Source organism: Micropterus salmoides, unplaced genomic scaffold, assembly GCF_014851395.1.
Source record: "Micropterus salmoides isolate LMB-PRFRI ecotype aquatic unplaced genomic scaffold, ASM1485139v1 Ms_hic_scaffold_9, whole genome shotgun sequence".
NCBI classification, from domain to species: Eukaryota; Metazoa; Chordata; class Actinopteri; order Centrarchiformes; family Centrarchidae; genus Micropterus; species Micropterus salmoides.
In genome coordinates, this window is record NW_024044681.1 from 37814392 (window position 1) to 37835390 (window position 20999).

The 20999-nt window shown below is 43.4% G+C and overlaps 1 protein-coding gene and 1 long non-coding RNA gene across 7 annotated transcripts in view; one reads left to right on the forward strand and one right to left on the reverse strand.

Annotated features, from left to right (window-relative positions):
- On the reverse strand, positions 1–15904 carry LOC119895765. The gene is made up of 3 exons (XR_005443100.1): positions 15683–15904; positions 827–1095; positions 1–753 (listed from the first exon to the last, which is right to left on the reverse strand). It is a non-coding gene; the product is annotated as an uncharacterized LOC119895765 (long non-coding RNA).
- Positions 15210–20999, forward strand: part of LOC119895763 (vasodilator-stimulated phosphoprotein-like) — a 23394-nt gene continuing 17604 nt past the window's right edge. For all 6 annotated transcript variants that reach the window (XM_038709061.1, XM_038709062.1, XM_038709065.1 and 3 more), the window contains exons 1-2: positions 15210–15348; positions 16943–17114. In XM_038709061.1, the coding sequence (XP_038564989.1) occupies positions 15344–15348; positions 16943–17114 (177 nt within the window). In that variant the 5' untranslated portion in view covers positions 15210–15343. The remainder of the gene's footprint in view (positions 15349–16942; positions 17115–20999) is intronic.

Below are 20999 nucleotides of genomic sequence, written 5' to 3' on the forward strand. Positions count from 1 at the left end.
TATTTTTTTAACATTTTTATCAGTTTTATTCCATTTACAGAGAAAATTATTAAATTAACCACATTAAAGAAGGGGACTGTGACATTAGAAAACAAAAATACAAGATCATTATTTACAAAAACCATTACATTGTATCTAAAACATTCAAGTAGATTTACCATTCTGTCCAATTATGCTGCATGACTTCATCAGAAAAACACCAACATAAAAAGGCTGTTATGGTTTGGATTGATAAAAACAGGTCAGGAGTCAGAAGTGCTTTGACTGTAGCCTACAAGCATACTTAAACACGTGCAAGCAGTTAAAACACAAATCTTTGGGTGTAATTGTAAGTTGTAAATGTATGTATGCAAAGAGTAGATAAAGAATGGGAATAACATAAGTTCTAATTTTCAGCTATCCCACAAAATTCAATCACACTGCATTAATAACAAAGATCCTTCATAGTCTTCAGTCCTTGCTCGTGAACTCACCCATCCAGCTACCACAACATTTGTGTAGGGTTGTTTTTTCTGTGGGATATGAGAAGCAGTTCATAGAGTCTACACATAGCCAATGCTGTGCATATACTCCAGTGCAGATAAGTATCTGTCAACTCCCATGCATGTTGAGGGTCCCATTGGGTCCACAGCAGCACAAAGTCCAGCCAGGGGGGGTCAAAGGGCAATCCCTCTCAGGGACATGGACACCACAGTTGGGATCAGAGGGTATAAGGCCACTACTCTCCCAGTCAATCCGAGGGATGTGCAAATCCTTTAAGATAAGCAGTAATTATTTCTCCTGCCTCAACTCCATGCTCTGCTGAGCATATCTGACAAATACATACCTCATCGTTGTACTCTTCAGAGTTGTGTAGTTGTCTCATGTGCCACAGTTGGTTGGGAGTGAGATTTCTCTCAGTTGAAAGGAGATGATCGTCCCAGCCATCTGTGAATACATCAAGCTGGGCTTGCAAGGGGGGAATAAAGACGTAATGGCAGCAGAATAGGTGAAGACTACTGGACAGGTCAAGGAGACCTTCCTCCTCCAGCTGGTGCAGCACTGTAGAAAAGGCAAGTGACCGCTCTGAAGACATCTCGCCAGAGACGTTCGATTCTGTTAAATGCACATAATTTAGAATTTTAATTATTAATTCAGAATTTATCTGATGTATGTACACTCACCTAAAGGATTATTAGGAACACCTGTTCAATTTCTCATTAATGCAATTATCTAATCAACCAATCACATGGCAGTTGCTTCAATGCATTTAGGGGTGTGGTCCTGGTCAAGACAATCTCCTGAACTCCAAACTGAATGTCAGAATGGGAAAGAAAGGTGATTTAAGCAATTTTGAGCGTGGCATGGTTGTTGGTGCCAGACGGGCCGGTCTGAGTATTTCACAATCTGCTCAGTTACTGGGATTTTCACGCACAACCATTTCTAGGGTTTACAAAGAATGGTGTGAAAAGGGAAAAACATCCAGTATGCGGCAGTCCTGTGGGCGAAAATGCCTTGTTGATGCTAGAGGTCAGAGGAGAATGGGCCGACTGATTCAAGCTGATAGAAGAGCAACTTTGACTGAAATAACCACTCGTTACAACCGAGGTATGCAGCAAAGCATTTGTGAAGCCACAACACGCACAACCTTGAGGCGGATGGGCTACAACAGCAGAAGACCCCACCGGGTACCACTCATCTCCACTACAAATAGGAAAAAGAGGCTACAATTTGCAAGAGCTCACCAAAATTGGACAGTTGAAGACTGGAAAAATGTTGCCTGGTCTGATGAGTCTCGATTTCTGTTGAGACATTCAGATGGTAGAGTCAAAATTGGCGTAAACAGAATGAGAACATGGATCCATCATGCCTTGTTACCACTGTGCAGGCTGGTGGTGGTGGTGTAATGGTGTGGGGGATGTTTTCTTGGCACACTTTAGGGCCCTTAGTGTCAATTGGGCATCGTTTAAATGCCACGGCCTACCTGAGCATTGTTTCTGACCATGTCCACCCCTTTATGGCCACCATGTACCCATCCTCTGATGGCTACTTCCACTAGGATAATGCACCATGTCACAAAGCTCGAATCATTTCAAATTGGTTTCTTGAACATGACAATGAGTTCACTGTACTAAAATTTACCACATTTACCTTTGTGGTAAACGTCTCGGGTTACGTATGTAACCCTGGTTCCCCGAGAAGGGGAACGAGACACTGTGTCGGTTACGACACTATGGGAACGCCTCTAGGCGAAGCAGGTCTGAACATGAATGAAATCACTCCAATCCTATTGGCTTGTTGCTAGAACGGTAAGGTGTGACGGAATAACCGGAGGAGTATAAAGCACACCTGTACACACTCATCATTAGCTTAAACTATGAAGCAGGCGCTTCAGGCGGGGAGAGAGGTGCGGCGGGCCGACGCAGTGTCTCGTTCCCCTTCTCGGGGAACCAGGGTTACATACGTAACCCGAGACGTTCCCCTTCGAGGGAACTCGAACTGCGTCGGTTACGACACTATGGGAACCAGATACCCACTAAACCGTGCCGAAAACCCCACCTGCCCTTGTGTGCAATAAAGTGGCACGACTAAGAGGAGAGCGCACGAGTGCCAGGTGCCGAAGGAAGGTCAAGACTGTAAAACCGAATGAATGTGTGCGGAGTGGCCCAGCCAGCCGCTAAACAAACATCCTGCAAGAGGCCCCGGAAAGGAGGGCTCGAGAGGCCGCCATGCCTCTGGTAGAATGAGCCCTCACAGCCACAGGTGAAGGCAAACCGCGCACCTGATAGGCCAGGGAAATAGTCTGAACAATCCAGTTGCTAATAGTATGTTTGGATGCAGGGAGCCCGGCCCTGGGAGACCCAAAACACACTAGCAGCTGGTCAGCCTTCCTCCAACGGGAGGACCTCAGAGTGTAAATACTCAGTGCTCTGACAGGGCAGAGCAGATGAAGTCTCCCATCCTCCGCCGTCACATGAGGTGGAGGATGAAATGCCTGCAGCACTGTGGACCCTGCCGCACAAGAAGGCACTTTAGGGATGTATCCTGAACGAGGGTGCAGGATAGCCCTAATATTCCCCGGGGCAAACTCCAGGCTTTGCGGTCAAGTGCTTAGCCTCAGCTGACTCCAGGGGTTTGAAGGGGGCCTCACCCAACGCCCCAAGAACCACTGCCAGATCCCAAGTGGGAACCTTGGACCGAGTCGCAGGTCTCATCCTCCGGGCACCACGGAGGAAACGTACAACCAAGGGAAGTTTCCCCAAGGACCCCTCCCTCAGAGGGTTGTGGAAAGATGAAATAGCTGCCACGTACACCTTGAGGGTGGAAGGGGAAAGACCAGCAGAGAACTGGTCCTGGAGGAACTCAAGTACCTGAACCACCGGGCAGGTAACAGGGTCCACCAACCGCTCCCTACACCAAGTGGAGAAAACACTCCACTTCAGGCCGTACATCCTCCGTGTGGACGGGGCCCTGGAGCTCAGGAGGGTCTCGACTGCTCCGGCTGTTGGACCCGCCTCTAGGTACTGTGCCCCCTCAGGGGCCAGACCCACAGTCGCCATATGGCGGGGCAAGGGTGAAGAACCCGGCCCTGCGCCTGGGACAGCAGGTCTCTCCTCAGAGGGACCCGCCACGGCGGGCCGTCCAGGAGCGACATGATGTCCGAGAACCACATCCGGGTTGGCCAGAACAGGGCTACGAGCAGTAGGCCGACATTGTCCTGGCGGACCCGCTCAAGAACCCCGGGAGCAGAGCGACTGGGGGAAAGGCGTACAGACGTAGCCTCGGCCACGAATATACCATGGCGTCCAGACCCAACGGGGCTGGAGGAACGAGAGAAACCATAGCGGGCAGTGCGTAGTCTCTTGAGAAGCAAACAGATCCACGTCTATGGGGCCGAACTCTTCGCACAAGAGCTCCACCACTTCGGGGTGAAGTCTCCATTCCCCGGGCCTCAGCCCCTGCCTCGACAGCAGGTCTGCTCCCTGATTCTGCGTCCCCGGGAGATACATCGCCCTGAGCGATAGTAACCTCTGCTGGGACCACAGGAGGATCTGACGCGCCAGTCTGTCCAGAGGGCGCGAGCGCAGACCGCCCTGGTGATTCAGATAGGCCACCACCACTGTGTTGTTCTCTTCGGAACGAACCAGGACGTGGTGGCCTTGGAGATCGGGCAGGAAACTCCTTAGAGCCTGGAACACCGCCAACATCTCGAGACAGTTGATATGCCACTCGGATTGATGCACCTGCCAGGATCCCCTTGCAAAGCGGCCGTCCATGACCGCGCCCCAGCCCGTGACCCTCCCAGCACGGGCCCCTGGGACAGGAACCAAGTTTCCTTCCAAACTGATAGGGAACGAAGACACTTGCGCGTAACCCAAATCAGACGGAGAGGATTTCCCCTCGGGGAAAAACCCTTGTTCATTAGCCACCACTGCATGCTCATGTGCAGCAGTCCAGATGGTATTACGCTGGACGCAGCCGCCAGGAGACCCAACACTCGTTGAAAGTGTTTCATAGTGATGGCGTGGCCTAACTTCACCCCTTTCACGGCAGCCAATATGGTGTCGACACGTGCCGGAGACAATTGTGCCCGCATCGTTGTCGAATCCCATACAACCCCTAGGAACGTAGTCCGTTGGGTGGGCGCCAGCACGCTCTTCTTTGCGTTGAGCCTCAGCCCTAAACGCCGCAGATGAGCCAGAACGACATCTCGATGCCGAACCGCCAACTCTCGAGACTGGGCTAGGATGAGCCAGTCGTCGATGAAGTTGAAATCCGGATGCCCTGGAGCCTCAGCGGGGCCAGTGCTGCATCCATACACTTGGTGAATGTGCGAGGGGAAGTGCCAGGCCGAATGGAAGAACCCGATACTGGTAAGCCACACCCCCGAAGGCAAACCTCAGGAACTTCCTGTGAGAAGGACGGATGGAGACCTGGAAATAGGCGTCCTTTAGATCTATCGTGACGAACCAATCCTCAGATTGGATGTGCGTCACGGTGGCGGGGATGATGAGCATCTTTAACCTGAATCTCCTCAGAGACCGGTTAGAACCCGCAGATCCAAAATAGGGCACGCAGCCCTCCGTCCTTCTTGGGGACTATGAAGTACCGGCTGTAGAACCGGTGTCTCTGTCTGGGGGGGAGACACGTTCCACGGCCCCTTTCCTCAGCAGAGTACGAACTTCCTGTCCCAACACCGGACCTTGCTCCGGGCGGACCACAGTCCAAACCACCCCCTCTCTTCTGTTGAATTTGGAGGGCGGGTTTTGAACTGTAGTCGATACCCATCTATGGCAGTGCGCAGGACCCACGGAGAAATGTTCGTCAGGCTCCGCCAAGCCTCTGCAAAGTCTGCCAACGGAACCAGCCCCTCGGGGCTGGTGGTCGGTGTCTCGTGTGATCTTCTGGTGGACCCCTGAAGCCCCAGAACGGCAGGGGGGAGCCGCCGAAGATCCACGGTGAGTGAGTCGGGGCTCCGCCTGACTGCAGACCCTCAGGGCAGGCAGTACGGCGTGGACTCGATGGTGGCAGGTGCGTCCTGAACGTGTAAACGGCGGGATAACATCACCTGTTGCCACGGCGGAGGGGACCTCGGTCGGCCTCCCTCTTCCTCAGAGGGACCCCCCCTCTGAACCATCTCCTGTAGCAGGTCGGCTTGGTAGGCTTGAAGCACCGCCATGGTGTGCAAGCTCGCACCTGCCTGGCCCGCTGCCATGTACGCCTTCCTCACGAGCGTGGATGTGGTGCGACATGGTTTGGTTGGTAACGCCGGCTTCTCCAGGGAGGACGCAAGTCGAGGGGAGAGATAGCTCGCAAGCGCATCCTCCACCCGAGGCATCCTCCCATAACCACGGTCCCTAACCCCCATCACATTACTGTAGTTCAGTGATCGGGGTGTGTAAAGCCATGTAGAGAAGGGTCTGCCCCATGATTACTCAGTTCATCATGTAAATCAGGAAAGAATGGCAGAGACCGGCGTGGAGGTGGTGCGTGGTGCTTAAGAAACCTTTCATCAAGCTTACCACTAGCCTGTGGTGTCTGCTCCTCCTGTGGCCAGTTGATGTTGAGCTTAGCCACGGCTCTAGTCACCACCTCCAGCAGCACGTCATAGTCGGGCGCTGCCAGATGACGCCGCCCCGACACCCGTAAGTCATCGTCCACTACGCTGAGCAGGTCCGCCTCCTCGGAGTCGGATTGCTGCAGCGTCTCCGGATCCAAACCGCGAGCGGGAGAAGCCGAGAACGGGCTCCCGAACGAGGAAAGGAAGCGTCGGAGCCAGCGGATGAAGGTCGGGAAAAAGCCTCAGCCGTCCCGAAATCCTCCGACAGATCACGCTGTGAACCCCATGAGTGAAGCCGCCGGGCCGCCTCAGCGGCCGCAGGGCCCACACCACAGGGAGAACACATCCGGCCATCCTCGGAAAAGAGAGCCATGCTGTACCTCAGTACCCGCACGGAAAGGGCTTCGCAACGGGTGCAGGCAGCCTCCTCGAGAGCTGCACGGGCGTGCTCCATCCCCAAACATCAGACACACATCTCATGAGAATCTCCATCCGTGATGTACTGAGTGCAAGAAAAAAACACACCTTCTGTACATCTGGTTGCCGGACATGCTGGTAGACTTCTTCTTCACCACATTGTACCTTAATTGACATGGGGGGAAAAATAGGCATAATCATAGATCACCTATTTTACTACTACTATTTTATTACTGGGGTGGCCATGATCCCCTCTTTCCAGGAAAACTGTTCAACATGTTTCCTTCACATTTCGCCCAGAGACTAATCGATGCACCTCAGTAATGGCATTGTAGACTGCTTGAGGGATCTCAACCAGCTCCTGTGAACATACAAACTCTAGGTAGGTCTCTGGGTTTGAGTCGTTCATTTTTCACGTGACATCTCGGCTACTGTGGAGCAGGAATGAACTTTAACTTTAGTAACTTTAATAACTTTAGTCCTGCCAGTGTTTACAGCCAACAGCTGATGAGAGTTGTTCTGGGTCTGCTCCACTTCAGAGCCCTGACAGAGTTCTACTGGGAGCTGAATTACCATAGAGCTCGTCTCCTCTCCAAAACAAACAGACCCGGACATTAAACCATTAAAACACAGCCACATAGCAACGTTAGCGTTAGCTCTGGTTGTTTACAGCTAATAGCTGATCCGGTCTGCCAGAGAACACAACCTAACTTGTCCTTTTTATTTATCGACAGAGCTGTGCTGTTGTTTCACCGCTCCTCACTGGTGAACAACCCGCAGTGTTTGAGATTATTATTAAATTTGTAAAATTTTAATAAGAGTGTGTTTTATTCATCTAGTGTGTCAAGCTTATTACTTCAATATATTCCCTGTAAATCTGTAACATTAATAGGTAACATTAAGTCTTAACTTTAGCTCACGTACCATGAGGGGCGGCTGTGGTTCAGGAGGTAGAGCGGGTTGGCCGTTAATCGGAAGGTAGGCGGTTCAATCCCTGCCTCCACCTGGTTGCGTGTCGAAGTGTCCTTGGGCAAGATACTGAACCCCGAATTGCCCCTGGCGGCTGTTCCGCCAGTGTATGAGTGAGTGTGAATGTTAGTTTCTGTTTGAGCACTTAGGCTCAGTGTGAATGCAGATGTAGTGTAAAAGCGCTTTGAGTGGTCGAAAAGACTAGAAAGGCGCTATACAAGTACGGAGCATTTACATTTACGAAAGGCGATCCTTCCGTAATAAAGCTGAAGTCTCGTACGTTATTGTTCACCGTTTTTATGCTAATGTTAGATATAACGTAATATTTAGTTAACTAACATAGCTAACGTTAGCCAAAGTGTGCATTCACTTTCATTTTGCTACTAACGTTATTACACATTAAAAGGAATGTGAGGTGTTAGTGGCGTGCATTTATTTAGCCTTTCATCACAGTACTAACCTACCAGAACATCAAGCTCTCCCGTGTTTTTTATTTTTGTGACTTCAAATTCAGCTCACATATGTGTGAATATTGTATACAAGTGAAAATTGTAATATACAAGTACAGATTTTTGTTCTACAAGTTCTTACATAGTATTCTACACAAGCTCACATCAAGTCTACAAGCTCTGGCATTTTGCGCTATATTTACCTTCATAGGATCAGACTGAAGTCACTACAGTCCACATTCCCGAGGAAGTTGGACAAACTGAGCTGTTGGGAAGAAATTTGATGAGACCCATGACATCATAAATGAGGCCTGTACTTTTAACATTGTAGCCCTTAATGTTGTAGCATTGTTATATCTGTACTTGTAAGATTATCTTTGTAGGATAGCAGCATTGAGTCCTGAAGAGAACCTGTGATCAGAGGCCTCATTCTCTACCTTGATGAAAAGACAGAGAAGTTAATCAAGGACTAACAGGTAAAGTTTTTTTCTGATCTCTCACCTTTTATTAATGCACACTGAAGGAATTGCAATTTTTTTTCTTGATTTATATACATGACTTTCCACATAAATATTTTTCAATTCACACAAGTCATTTTTTAATAGAAAAAAATCCATTGTCATACAAAATGTTTTCATAATGTTGTTTACAGTTAATGTTAAAGAAAACATATTTTTAATTGCACTTTTTTTCAAACTTGTGTTTAAGTGGAAGTTTAATATAATGTTCTTTTTGTTGCTGTGTTTAGTTGAAAGTTATGAAACATGAAAGTTATGAAATGGAAAAAAAGATATATTTTCCGTAAAAGATGTCCTTAGAGTATGGTTTTGTGGTTCACAACTATAACACTAACTTTTTAAATATTTTGACACATCCTTCTTCTTTAGTTATTTTTATAAACATTTACTCATCTTAATAAGACACTGTAGTTCAGGTAGCTGCAAAGGTGCATTGTTAATTAAGTGCATAAATAAGTATATATAGTATATATATATATAGTAATATAAACCTCTTCCAGTCTGATTACTGTCATTAAACATCTTACTAACATTGATCAGTGGTCTATAACTTGTTAACACGTTTCTAATAAGAGCCTATAATTGTCTTATAAGCAATAATAAATGTGTTAATTATGCTTTAATTAACCCTTGTATTGACTTATTTATGTTTATAAGCATCCTATAAGATCTTATAAGTGTCCTGTTTACTGTTAATAACTGCTTATTACAAGCACCATAAAATAAAGTGTTAACCTGATTCTGATTGTGAAATGCTGGGTATCCTGGGTTCCAGCACACAGGAAAAGGGAATAGATTTTGACATCTAGGTCAACCGCCATCTTCTGTCAACTTATGTCTCACCCAGTGTTGCAGTAGAGACATTAGAAATGACTAGTTTGGTGTTTGAACTACATAGGTACAAGTTCAACCACAGATAAGTTGAGAGGTTTATGTGTGCATGTTGAGTATGGGGGATGTCTAAGATTGTACTATTTATTATTTATATATAGATAGATAGATGTAAAGTTGCAAATAAAGTATGCAAATAAGAACCTCTTTTCCCTCAAAACTAAAACCTCATTTTGATGTGCAAACAGGAACATATTTATGATACATTCACATTTCTGTAACTGAATATTTTATAATGTATTAAGCTGATATCTAGTAATATTAGTTCTGCAGATTGTGTTCAGCCTGGTATAGACATTAGTAGAATGAGGAACTGCAGAGCGATCGTGAGAGGTAAGAGGAAATGAACAACACTTAAATGTGGTTAGAGATGCCTATTAAAGGAACACAGCTAGTGACTGTCAGTTTCACCTCCACACACACAGGGACTCAAGGTTACATGTTAACATGCACACACACAACAAATACAGCATGTATAAATAAATACTCAACAACAAAGATATACCTCTGACAGTTCATACCAGATATTCTTATACATAAGAGTTCAAACATTTTTTAAATTTTTTTATGTTGCTAATTTTGATTTGAATGTAGGACTCTAAAAATATTGTGATTAAAACACGGAAAGATAATTTAAAAAACAATATTTATATTATAATAAAACAAGATCTTATATAATAATATAATGTGTTGCCATTAGATACCAAATGGCATTATTGCCAAGTTTGTAATTGATGTGAACAAAAGTCTCTCAAAAAGCACTGGCCAAAGTCTATATGGAGAATACTTCACAACACATCGGACTCAGTGAAAATTATGCAAGACAAGATGACATTTGCATATTTTACAAAAAGGTGTCCTTGTTCCTCTTAGCTAAAATCAACTCAGTCCCTTAAAAGCAGAAATAATGATGTTTGCAGTTCTTCTGTCATTGCTACTGCAGCACTAGGAGGAAGTAAAGTGCTAGTTAGCAGTTCCCTGACAGACTGAGGGATAACACATTCAACTTAAACTGTTATAGAGTAACATGAACACACTTCCAGTAGGCCTACATTTGATCCATTACCAGTGAGTACTCTATGGTGTCCTCAGACGGTAGCGAACCTAAGTTTGTCATTGGATGACCAGCTGTTCTTTACTGCTAACATCCTTGGGACAATCCCCTCCTGTAGATTCATCCTTCACAATATCAGAAGGATATGTCTGTTCCTCACCCAGGAGGTGGTTTCAGGTTCTGATCTAGGCTCTTGTCATCTAATGCCTTGACTACTGCAGCTTGCTTCTGGAAGGTGTGCCTGTAAACCTTCCTCTGCAGCTTATCCGTACTAATGCATAATGGGATAAGAATGCACACAGATGGAGAGGGAGAGGAGGAGAGAGGAGCTCAGTGCATCATCATCAAGTACAATAACTTGAGTTTAACATTAGAAAGTTGCAGGTCATCAAGGATTTTACAACCTGAAGGCACGCTTGAAGTTTAGCGAACTGATCATCTGATTCATCTGGGTTGATTAATAGATATAATTGGCATCATCATCTGCATAACAATTAAAGTTTATGGAGTGTTTCCTGATAATATTGCCTAAAGAAAGCATATACACTCACAAGCCACTTTATTAATTGCACCTGTTCAATTGCTTGTCAACACAAATCAGCCAAGCACATGCCAGCAACTCAATGCATTTAGGCTAATAGACGTGGTCAAGACAATTGCTGAAGTTCAAACCAAGCATCAGAAATGGGATTTAAGTGACTTTGAACATGACATAGTTGTTGGTGCCAGGCAGCTGGTCTGAGTATTTCAGAAACTGCTGATCTACTGGGATTTTCACGCAAAACCGTGAAAACTAGGGTTTACAGAGGATGGTCCGAAAAAAGAGAAAGGATCCAGTGATGTCAGATTTCAGAAGAGAATGGGCAGACTAGTCCCAGATGACAGAACTCAAATAACCACTTGTTACAACGAAGGTATGCAGAATACCATATCATGTCGAACCTTGAAGCAGATGGGCTACAGCACCAGAAAACCAATGTCACTCCTGTCAGCTAAGAACAGGAAACAGAGGCTACAATTTGCACAGGCTCACCAAAATTGGACAATAGAAGATTGGAAAAACATTGGTTGATGTGATGAGTCTCGATTTCAGCTGAGACATTCACATGCTAGGGTCAGAATTTGGCGTAACCAGCATGAAAGCATGGATCCATCTTGCCTCGTATCAACGGTTCAGGCTGGTGGTGGTTGTGTAATGGTGTGGGGGATATTTTCTTGGCACACTTTGGGTTCCTTGCTACAAAATGAGCACTGTTTAAACGTGACAGCCTACCTGAGTATTGTTGCTGACCATGTCCATCCCTTTATGACCACAGTGTACCCATCTTCTGAGGGCTACTTCCAGCAGGATAATGGACAATGTCACAAAGCTCAAATCATCTCAAACTGGTTTCTTGAACATGACAATGAGTTCATTGGACTCCAGTAGCCTCCACAGTCACCAGATCTCAATCCAATAGAGCACCTTTGGGATGTGGTGGAACAGGAGATGTGCACCCGACAAATCTGCTGCAACTGCGTGATGCTGTCATGTCAATATAGACCAAAGTCTCTGAGGAATGTTTCCAACACCTTGTTGAAAGAATGCCACGAAGAATTAAGGCAGTTCTGAAGGCAAAAGGGGGGTCCAACCCGGTACTAGCAAAAGGATTTTTCCAAGCACAGAACCTTGTGGAAGCACAGTCTCCTTTTGCCTGTCACGGTTGTCCAAACATTTCTGACCGACTTATTTAGGAACCAAGCACAGCTATGGTCCAATTTATGCGATAAGACAAGGTAAACATTCAAATGATGCAAATACAATTGTGAATTAAAGCTGCAAGCACATTTGGGCGGGCCCTCGCACATGTAGGGAGTGCCGCGGTCGTGGTAGATGCTGCCACTCTACTTCATGTGCTTGAAGGACGCCGTCTGTAGGACTTCACTTCCTGTGTCCCCTATGTGGTGCTAAAGAGCACCCGGTAACTATAGGTTATGTCCAAGTACGTCAGGTGTGGAACATGTTCCATAAATCAATATATAATATATAATATAATATAAATCATAGCGTTAGTTCAGGCAGGCAACAAAGTCAAGCTCAGCTCATTCCACCATATCAGCTGATAGCAGCCATCTTAAGTAGCTCTCTTAGCATTCATTGGAAAATTCCATACAAGGCGCCTATTTACGCTGCCACAGCCTACCTGCCTGCCCCCACTGCTTCCTACGCAAACAGTTTATATTGATGATGTCACTCCAGTGGCATCGATGACTTCACCCTTTGGCGGATTGCTGGGACATGCAGTTCAGTTCCTCCGGGGAGGGGTTCCATTCGTTCCCCTGCTGCCACAATATTTCCCTGAGCTGGGGAAGGTTCTAGTTAATATTTGATTGATTCAGGGGATAATTTATATTTTATTGATATTTGCAATAATTTAAAGTTACATTAATCACCTTAACATTAACATAGTTAGCTAGCTAACTAATACTAAATGCTACAAAGTAATGCTAAACGCTACAAGCTAATGCTAATGCTGTGAAGCTAATTTCTACGAAGCTAATGCAAATCTAATGCTAACACTAATGCTAACGCAACAAAGCTAATGTTTCAAAACTGAATGCTAACGCTACAAAGTAAATCCTAATGCTACAAAGCTAACGCTACAAAGCTCATGCTACAAACTACATGCTAATGACCCTTCCAGATAGGAAGTGATTTGCACTGCGATCACCGCGGCATGCGCGTGATCTTGCCAGTGCGCTATGCTTTGCTCATTGCAGCAACAAATTGCCTGCTGCAGCACAAGCCATTGGAAATAAGGGGTTTCATAGCACAGCAATGCCATTGTCGCTGTCTGTCTGAGAGGCCTATAACACTACAAAGCAATACTAACAGTACAAAGCCAAACACTGATGCTATGAAGCTAAAGCATAGACAACGTAAAACTTCCCTAAACCAAAACAAAATGCAAAGAAAAGAAAAAGCTCTAATCTAGACTTCTAATACAAAAAAACAGGAAAAAAGGTATTCAAACAAAAAAAAGTCTTCTCACTTCTACTAATACTGCTAATAACAAAAACAAAAAAACTACAAAAAAGAAAATGTATGTACAGCAAACAAATGGCTATGGCCAACAAATCAAGGTTGTCATAGACAATAATCAGAATCACTAAGATGCTGGTTAATCTACTCACAAAGACTAATATGCTCAATACATAGGTTTTTCTACTTACAAAGATTTGAATACACAATACACACAGGTTTTACATTGTGTGTGTGTGTGCATGGCTGCACACACACACACACACACACTAAGGGAGGAGAACAGCTGACAATGCAGGGTGATAGAGAAACAAATGACAAAATATGACCCCAGGGTCATAACACGTGTAGAGATTGGTGAAGATGTGAGCATGTAGACCAAGTTACAACAACTTCCTGTTTCATGGCGAATAATCAATTTTCTACGCTACAGGCACAGGCAAGCTGGTCGACTGGTAATAACCGTATAGAACTTTTAATCATCAGTGGGTTTAGACTGCACAGCGAGAATCTGATGTCGATGGGACTAATTCTCTAGGAGGAGTTTGTTAAAGTACGGAGCCTGTAAATTGTCAAAAATTACCATTAAATAAAAAATGGCTGACTTCCTGTTGGGTTTAGGCAATGGCTCCAAGAGGTTTTTTTTGTACATGTGGACATGATACATGTGCCACAGAAATTTCATACATGTAGGTGAAACGTGCTGCGGAGGCTGCTTCGTTGAAGGTCATTTCCTGTTGCCAACAGGTGGCGCTATGACTATGGGTGAATATTGGCATACATGTGTTCAGGGCAGGACTCTTATAAAACGTGTAAAATTTGTCAGTCAAGTTCCAACAACTTCCTGTGAGCTTAACCGCCACATCCACCGCCACACCATTTACTGCAAACTTTACAACATCTTTACACACCTCATCAATGTGTTAAGGGTTTTCTGGGACAGTTTTGAAGTTGATATATCCAACCTGCTAGGAGTAGTACATTACAGCGTAAAACGTGTAATTTCCTTGTGCCAGCAGGTGGCGTTATGACTGTGAGTGAATATTGAAACATGCCTTTGGTGTGAGAGACCAGGGTTCAAATCCACTGTAAGACAACAATGTGTCCCTGAGCAAGAATTGCTCCATGAGGCTTTTTTGTATGTCTGGACATGATACATGTACAACAGACACGTAGGTGAAACTTAGTCCCGGGGCTGCTCTGTAGGGGCGCTAGCGAGCCACTTTTCTACGCCCATGCGCAAACCCCAAAAAATACGGAAATTTTCGCGTTACCTGACGTGTGTGCAAAGGTTTGTGAGTTTTTGAGCATGTCTTCCGCCAAAAATTAGCTTATTTTTTATTTGAGCATGTAGACTAAAATTACAACAACATGTTGAATCATCGATTTCAGACACGCCGTTCCACAAGACTCACCGTTTGTACAACTACAAATTACAACTACAAAACGTGAAATTTCCTGTTGCCAGCAGGTGGCGCTATGACTTTGCTTGTCTTCCATGCAGCAGGAAAGTTGTACTGAGCTACCACATGTGACACCTCCATCTATTTATCTGAAGTAGTCTTAATTAAGTATGTGAAGAGGACTCATGACCAGGATGTACGTGTAATGAATTATATACATTACAGCAGCCTTGTACTAAATAGGCACAACTGTATACAGGAAAGGAGAAAACACATAGAAATCAGAGCTATGCCACAGGGAGACTGAAAAAGGGGGAGGTGTGAAAATTTGAATTTAAAAGAGCGAGTGAAGGAGACGCGAACAGGAAGAGAGAAAAAAACCTGTCTAGGAAATGAGAATACAAAAGCAGAAGTGCAAGTGGTTGGTGTTAAACAATGTCATGAGAGCGAGCGACTGAGGTGTGCAAGCAAGAATGACTATATAGACAACAGATATACTTTTTAGAGGGACGAGGGAGTTGATGAGAAGAAGCAGATTGTTAAAGAACAAGTGAAACTTGGATATTGACTACAGCTGAATATGGGGTGAGCAATTTTCTGATGACAGTGATAATATTAATCCACTCAAAATTAAGTTGTTTTTGATGATTTTCTAAATCATTTTGAATGTCTGACGCACGAATAACAGAAAATATGCAGGTCAGTACAGCTTCCTATCAACTCTAAACTTGACTATGCATACTTTACTTCTGATTATGTGTCCTACTATATGCGTGTGTCTGGAGCTCATAGCAGATGTTGTTACAGTTGACACACATAAAGTGAAACTATATATAAGAGTGTGTGTATTTGTTGTGGACAGAGCATATTATAAAATCCAAAACAGGTTAATGATTTTGAAAAGTAAGTGTATACTTACATATACTAAGTATATACTGACAGGTGAAATGATGTAGTCCATATTAGGCAGCATTGTACTGATCACAGGAAGTGGTCAAAACCTAAAAACCTTTTTGCCAGGAAGTAAAGATTTACTACAGACAGTGCAACAAGTAGACTGACAAATATCTCAGTGTCACAATGTAAAGTAAAGAAAGTTTCTGCAGTTCTGCTGCAAACGTACCTCTTATTAGTACATTTACTTATGTTCTGTTCGTAGGTACATTTTTAAACTACTTTTACTTTACTTGAGTGTTTCCATTCAGTTCTACTTTATATTTCTACTTCACTAATAATGTAAATAATCTACTATTCAACTTCACAGCATTTATTATAATTTTAGTCATATAATCTATAGTCACTTTCACACTGCAGTTTCAGATTTTAAAAATAAGATAAAGGAATAATCATCAAATTATAAAATGTATCCTTATTTATCACTGAGGGGCCTCTGTTTCACTACTTTTACTTTTGATACTTAAATCACATTTGACTAATAATACTTCCTTACTTTTACTTATGCATCATTTTGAATGCAAGACTTTCACTTGCAATAGAGTATTTCTATATATATTTGTGTATTATTATTTTTTACCTAAGTAAATGTTCTGATTACTGATGACAATTACAACACAATAGTGACTTATATGAATCCATATCTGATTGTTAAACTGTTGTCTTATCAAGACCATCAGAGTGGTGTTTTTGTTTCATAGCCAAAAGCATACCAGACCATGTTTTAAAAACATTGGCATTGGAAATATGTTTTTTTTCTGCTGAGCAGTCCAATATCGGCCTGCTTATTCTGTGCTTATCGCAACATACACTGAGTGAGAAATACGCAACTAAAAATCGTGATCAGAAATCTGTGTGGGATGTGCAGTCCAGAAACACAGCAGCAGTAGACACTCTATCTGCACTACTCCTACATCTCACACTACACACTTGCTCTTCACTTCCTTCCACATATGGTCTTTTCACGGCGTCAGAATCGCAATGAGCCTTATTACCAAGTAGGTTTACACATGCAAGGAATTTGCTTTGATGTTGATGCTTAACAATAAACAAGCAAGTTGAAAAATATGAGACAGACAAAGAGCAGGTTAAGTAATCAAATCTAAAAATATACAATTGACAATAAAATATGAGAAAAAAACAATAAAGGATATTAACTTACAGTGGGTGCAGAGATGTGCAAAATATTTACATTGTGCAAACTGTACATCTCTCTCTCCAACAGTGAGTCCAGTATCTGCCAGGTGAGGGCGACAGTCATGCTGTATGATGACACCAACAAACGTTGGGTGCCGGCAGGATCTGATACTCCTTCCTTCAGCCGTGTCCAAATCTATCACAACCCTGGGGCAAACACCTTCAGAGTGGTGGGCCGCAAACTACAGGCTGACCAGCAGGTACACCAATCTTGGAACCTAAGCAGCATTTCAATTTTAATCAAATTATTCCATTTTGATTGCACAGCCAAAATTCAATCCGATGAATTCTGTAGGAGCAGTTTGTTAAAGTACATATATATATAAAAGGCAAACACGGGCAGAAATTGCACTTTTAAATGAAAATGGCTGACTTCCTGCTGAGTTCCTGAGCGGCTGTGGCTCAGGAGTTAGAGCGGGTTGGCTGTTAATTGGAAGGTCGACCGTTAAATCCCCAGGTTGCATGTGGAAGTGTCCTTGGGCAAGATACTGAACCCCAAATTGCCCCTGGCGGCAGTTCGGCCAGTGTATGAATGTGTGTGAATGTTAGTTTCTGTTTGAGCACTTAGGCTCAGTGTATGAATGTGTGTGACTGGTGAATGCAGATGTACTTATTTACATAAGTTTACATAAGTGCATGTAATCAAATGCTGTTGCTAACGTATTTCTCTCGGTCCACGTTTATTTATTTATTTATTTTCATCTAACATCACCCTGGTATAACGTTAGTGCTGCATAATGCAATAGATCCGAACGTTATAAAAGCTTGGCTTTTATTTTAATATCTGTACTATTACTTCCGGGTCACCTGGCTCAACGGTCTTTCTTTTCTTAACGTCTATCTTCAACGGAAAATGAAAATAGGAATTTCATAAAACCAAAATCAGACCATTATTTGAATTTGGTATAGTCGTTTGTCTTTTTTTTATTTAGTAACCAAAAACGGGAGAACGGCTCTTTTTTTCCATTTCTTCATTTTTGGTTGAAAACGACATACGAAAAAAAGGTGGTTTTCTCGTTTGTTCAAACGAAAAAACAAACTATCAGAACGTACACAGACCGACGACCAATGTATGTTTTAACCGTTTGTTTTTTTGGTATAATTAACAAAGGCAAAAACGAGAAACAGGCCGTTTTTTGAATTTTGGTCCTAAAACGAAAAAACAACTTCAGCTTGATTTTTTGTTTTTTTAATCAAAACAAAAAAATCGAATTCAGCACAATGTCTCGTTTTTCATTACTACTGACAAAACTATTTTATTACTTAATATTTCCTTTACTTTCCTTTCTGTTATGTTTGTGCTTCAGGCTCCTCTTCAAAATTAAGGCTCTACCAAAGAATTTACATTATGCTGTAGCTCTCCCTCTTTGCCTGAAGACGATGCAATGTCTATACAAAAATATACTCTTAGTTTACAGTTTTTTAGTGAAAACTAATTACATAATGCAATAAATCCCCCTTAATGATTAAGAGATTTATGAGAGGTGGTGATTCAACTGTACGATCAGTAGTTTGTGGTGCTGTTAAACCGTAGCGAATAAAACAAAAAGGTGTTTCTGTTATTTAGTCTATCTTCAAAGATTAAGGCTAATTTTAGTAAATACTGTGGACAATAAAGAGTTCTAAGTATTATACAGATCGAACTGAATCTCATTGAATCAACAGCAAGCACACGAAAAGGATTTACAGAAAATGACCAGCAGGTGTCGCACTGCACCTCCCTCAGCTGTGATCACCTGGAGCCACTTGAGAGAACAGCTCCACTGAGTTAATTCTGCAGTGTTTAAAGATTCATCACACCTGATATGGTCTAGTTATGCTTAGTTTTATGTCTTCTCAAGACTGCCTACATTTGAACAAATCCCTGAGTAAGAGAAAGAGGTTTTGTACCTTTGTAGCTACTGATTATCATTTGGCATAATTAGCCTCTATCATCCACACCGTACCTGATGTGATTTTGAAAAATAGCCTTGATGGCAGATGCAAGCCTATAAGACTAAATAACCATATCATATTTTATTATTCATTACTATTGCCCAGGTTTTATCGAATTTGCAAATGAAACAGCTACTTTGTGGAAACGCGATGAACATAAAGCCAAAAAAAAAAGAATAGAATGTGATAAAATATGATCTCCTCCACTGCATGAGACTACTGTCTGTGAGCGTGCGCATTATCATGATGGAGAGCCCAAATGCCAGTTCAAGTCATTTGATGTAGCCTCAGCGTCAGACACAGAACGTTACAGTACAACTCAGACGGTCTGACCAGGTCCAGCGGCAGGCTGAAGTGACTGAGAGGGCAGTTAAAAATGGCGAGGGGGCAAATCTTTTTGCTAGTTTGACGGCAGAAAAAAAATGGTCTGTGCGCCGGGCGCATGGTTCAAAAGGGTCGTCTGTGAATTAGTCCTGGGTGTGTACGGCATAACATGCAATACACTAATCTGTGTCATTTCCCCTTTAAAGCCAGGTGCGCTTGTACTTTAGTGCATTGCAATTATAATAGCGTATGAATGGCGCATTATGAAAACACCAGTTGACTGATTGAACTGCAGACTCACGGCAGAGATGGAATATGGAGAGCAGTGTGGACGTGATATAAAAACCATCTGTGATCATGAAGCCTGTGTTACTCTGCTGCTCTGTAGTTTGTCAGTGAAGAGTCGGAACTCCAGTCTGTTAAGAGACGCTGTCTTCTCTGTGAAACGTCTGGATCCTCACTGCGCTGCGTTAATATAAACTCTGATAACCGGTTGTGGGTCACATTTCTCCCCTACAGAGGTTTCTTTATTTTGTGTTTTATTGATGTATGAGTGTTTTTTTTTACAATTTACTTTCATGCTTAGAGATGCCGCTGTCAGTCATTTTAAATATCATGTGTGCAATAAAGTCACAACAAATATCCTGGGGTATTTGAGCAGTAAAAAAGTAAAAACCTTAAGTTTTATAACTTAAGGTTTTTACTTTTTTCATGTCATGTCAAGTTTATACTTGACATGACAGGACAGAGGAAACTCTCCAGAGGAAACAGAATTCAACTTTTAGCTTTTGAAATCACTGAGACGCTCTGATGGAGCACAGAACTGATCAGGAGGATGGCTGCTTTACTCCAAACAGTTTCACTGGATGAACCTGGACTGTGTGTGAGACCTTTTGAATGTGTAAAAGATCAAAGAACATCAATTAACATTAGATCCTGACCGATCCTGCCAGCGTGTCAGGAGATTTTAATAATTAATGTAGTTACGCTGCTGTGCCTCGTGCGTAAATGCACACTGTATCACAGTAATGCGCCCCTACAATAACAATGTTTGAAATGACTGCTTTCTCTATAGTCCCCTATAGTCTCAGTCTTTATCTTGGCAGTGACACCTCTTAAAGTGGGTGGTAGCCTAGGCTACATAACACACTCTTAGGAAAAGTCAAAGACTTGAATATTGTATAGAAAAAACAGGCCTAGGCTACAATCGAAAAAACAGCAGCAGGTAAATTTTGCTTGTTGGTGGATCTAGACTTGGGGGGGCAGAGTGAATACAACTGAGGGGCAAAGCCCCCTCCTGCCCCCTTGTGGCCCATGTCTGACCAGGGCTGGACTGCTAATCTGGCATACCGGGCAAATGCCCGGTGGGGCGATGCACCTTTGGGGCCGGTGTAACGTAATTTTTATCGGCCCATAAAGCATGGACAGCGGCCCACTGGGTAATTTTCTATACTGACACATCTCTTACTAGCCCCCACGCCCTCTGCTCTCTGTTTCTGGCGTTACGCCAGATGGCTACCGCCAAAGGTGCGAAAACAACCAATATGTTTGCTACCGGGGCTGCGGTAGTTTTAACATCAGCTGTGGTAGCTGACGTGGTCATCTCCTGCTGGCAACAGGAAATAACTACGTTGATGCTGTGATGAACCACTTCTTGCAGTTTGGCTATATCTATATCTACTTTAAAACTTTCTCAGAAAACTCCAATGATGTCATGTTTAAAGCGTGTGAGTTTTCCTTCAATGCCATATCCTTGGCGGAGTGGCCGTAAGTGTACATGCTCACATCTGCACCAAACTTAGCGTGCTTTATAACTGTCCCGCCAC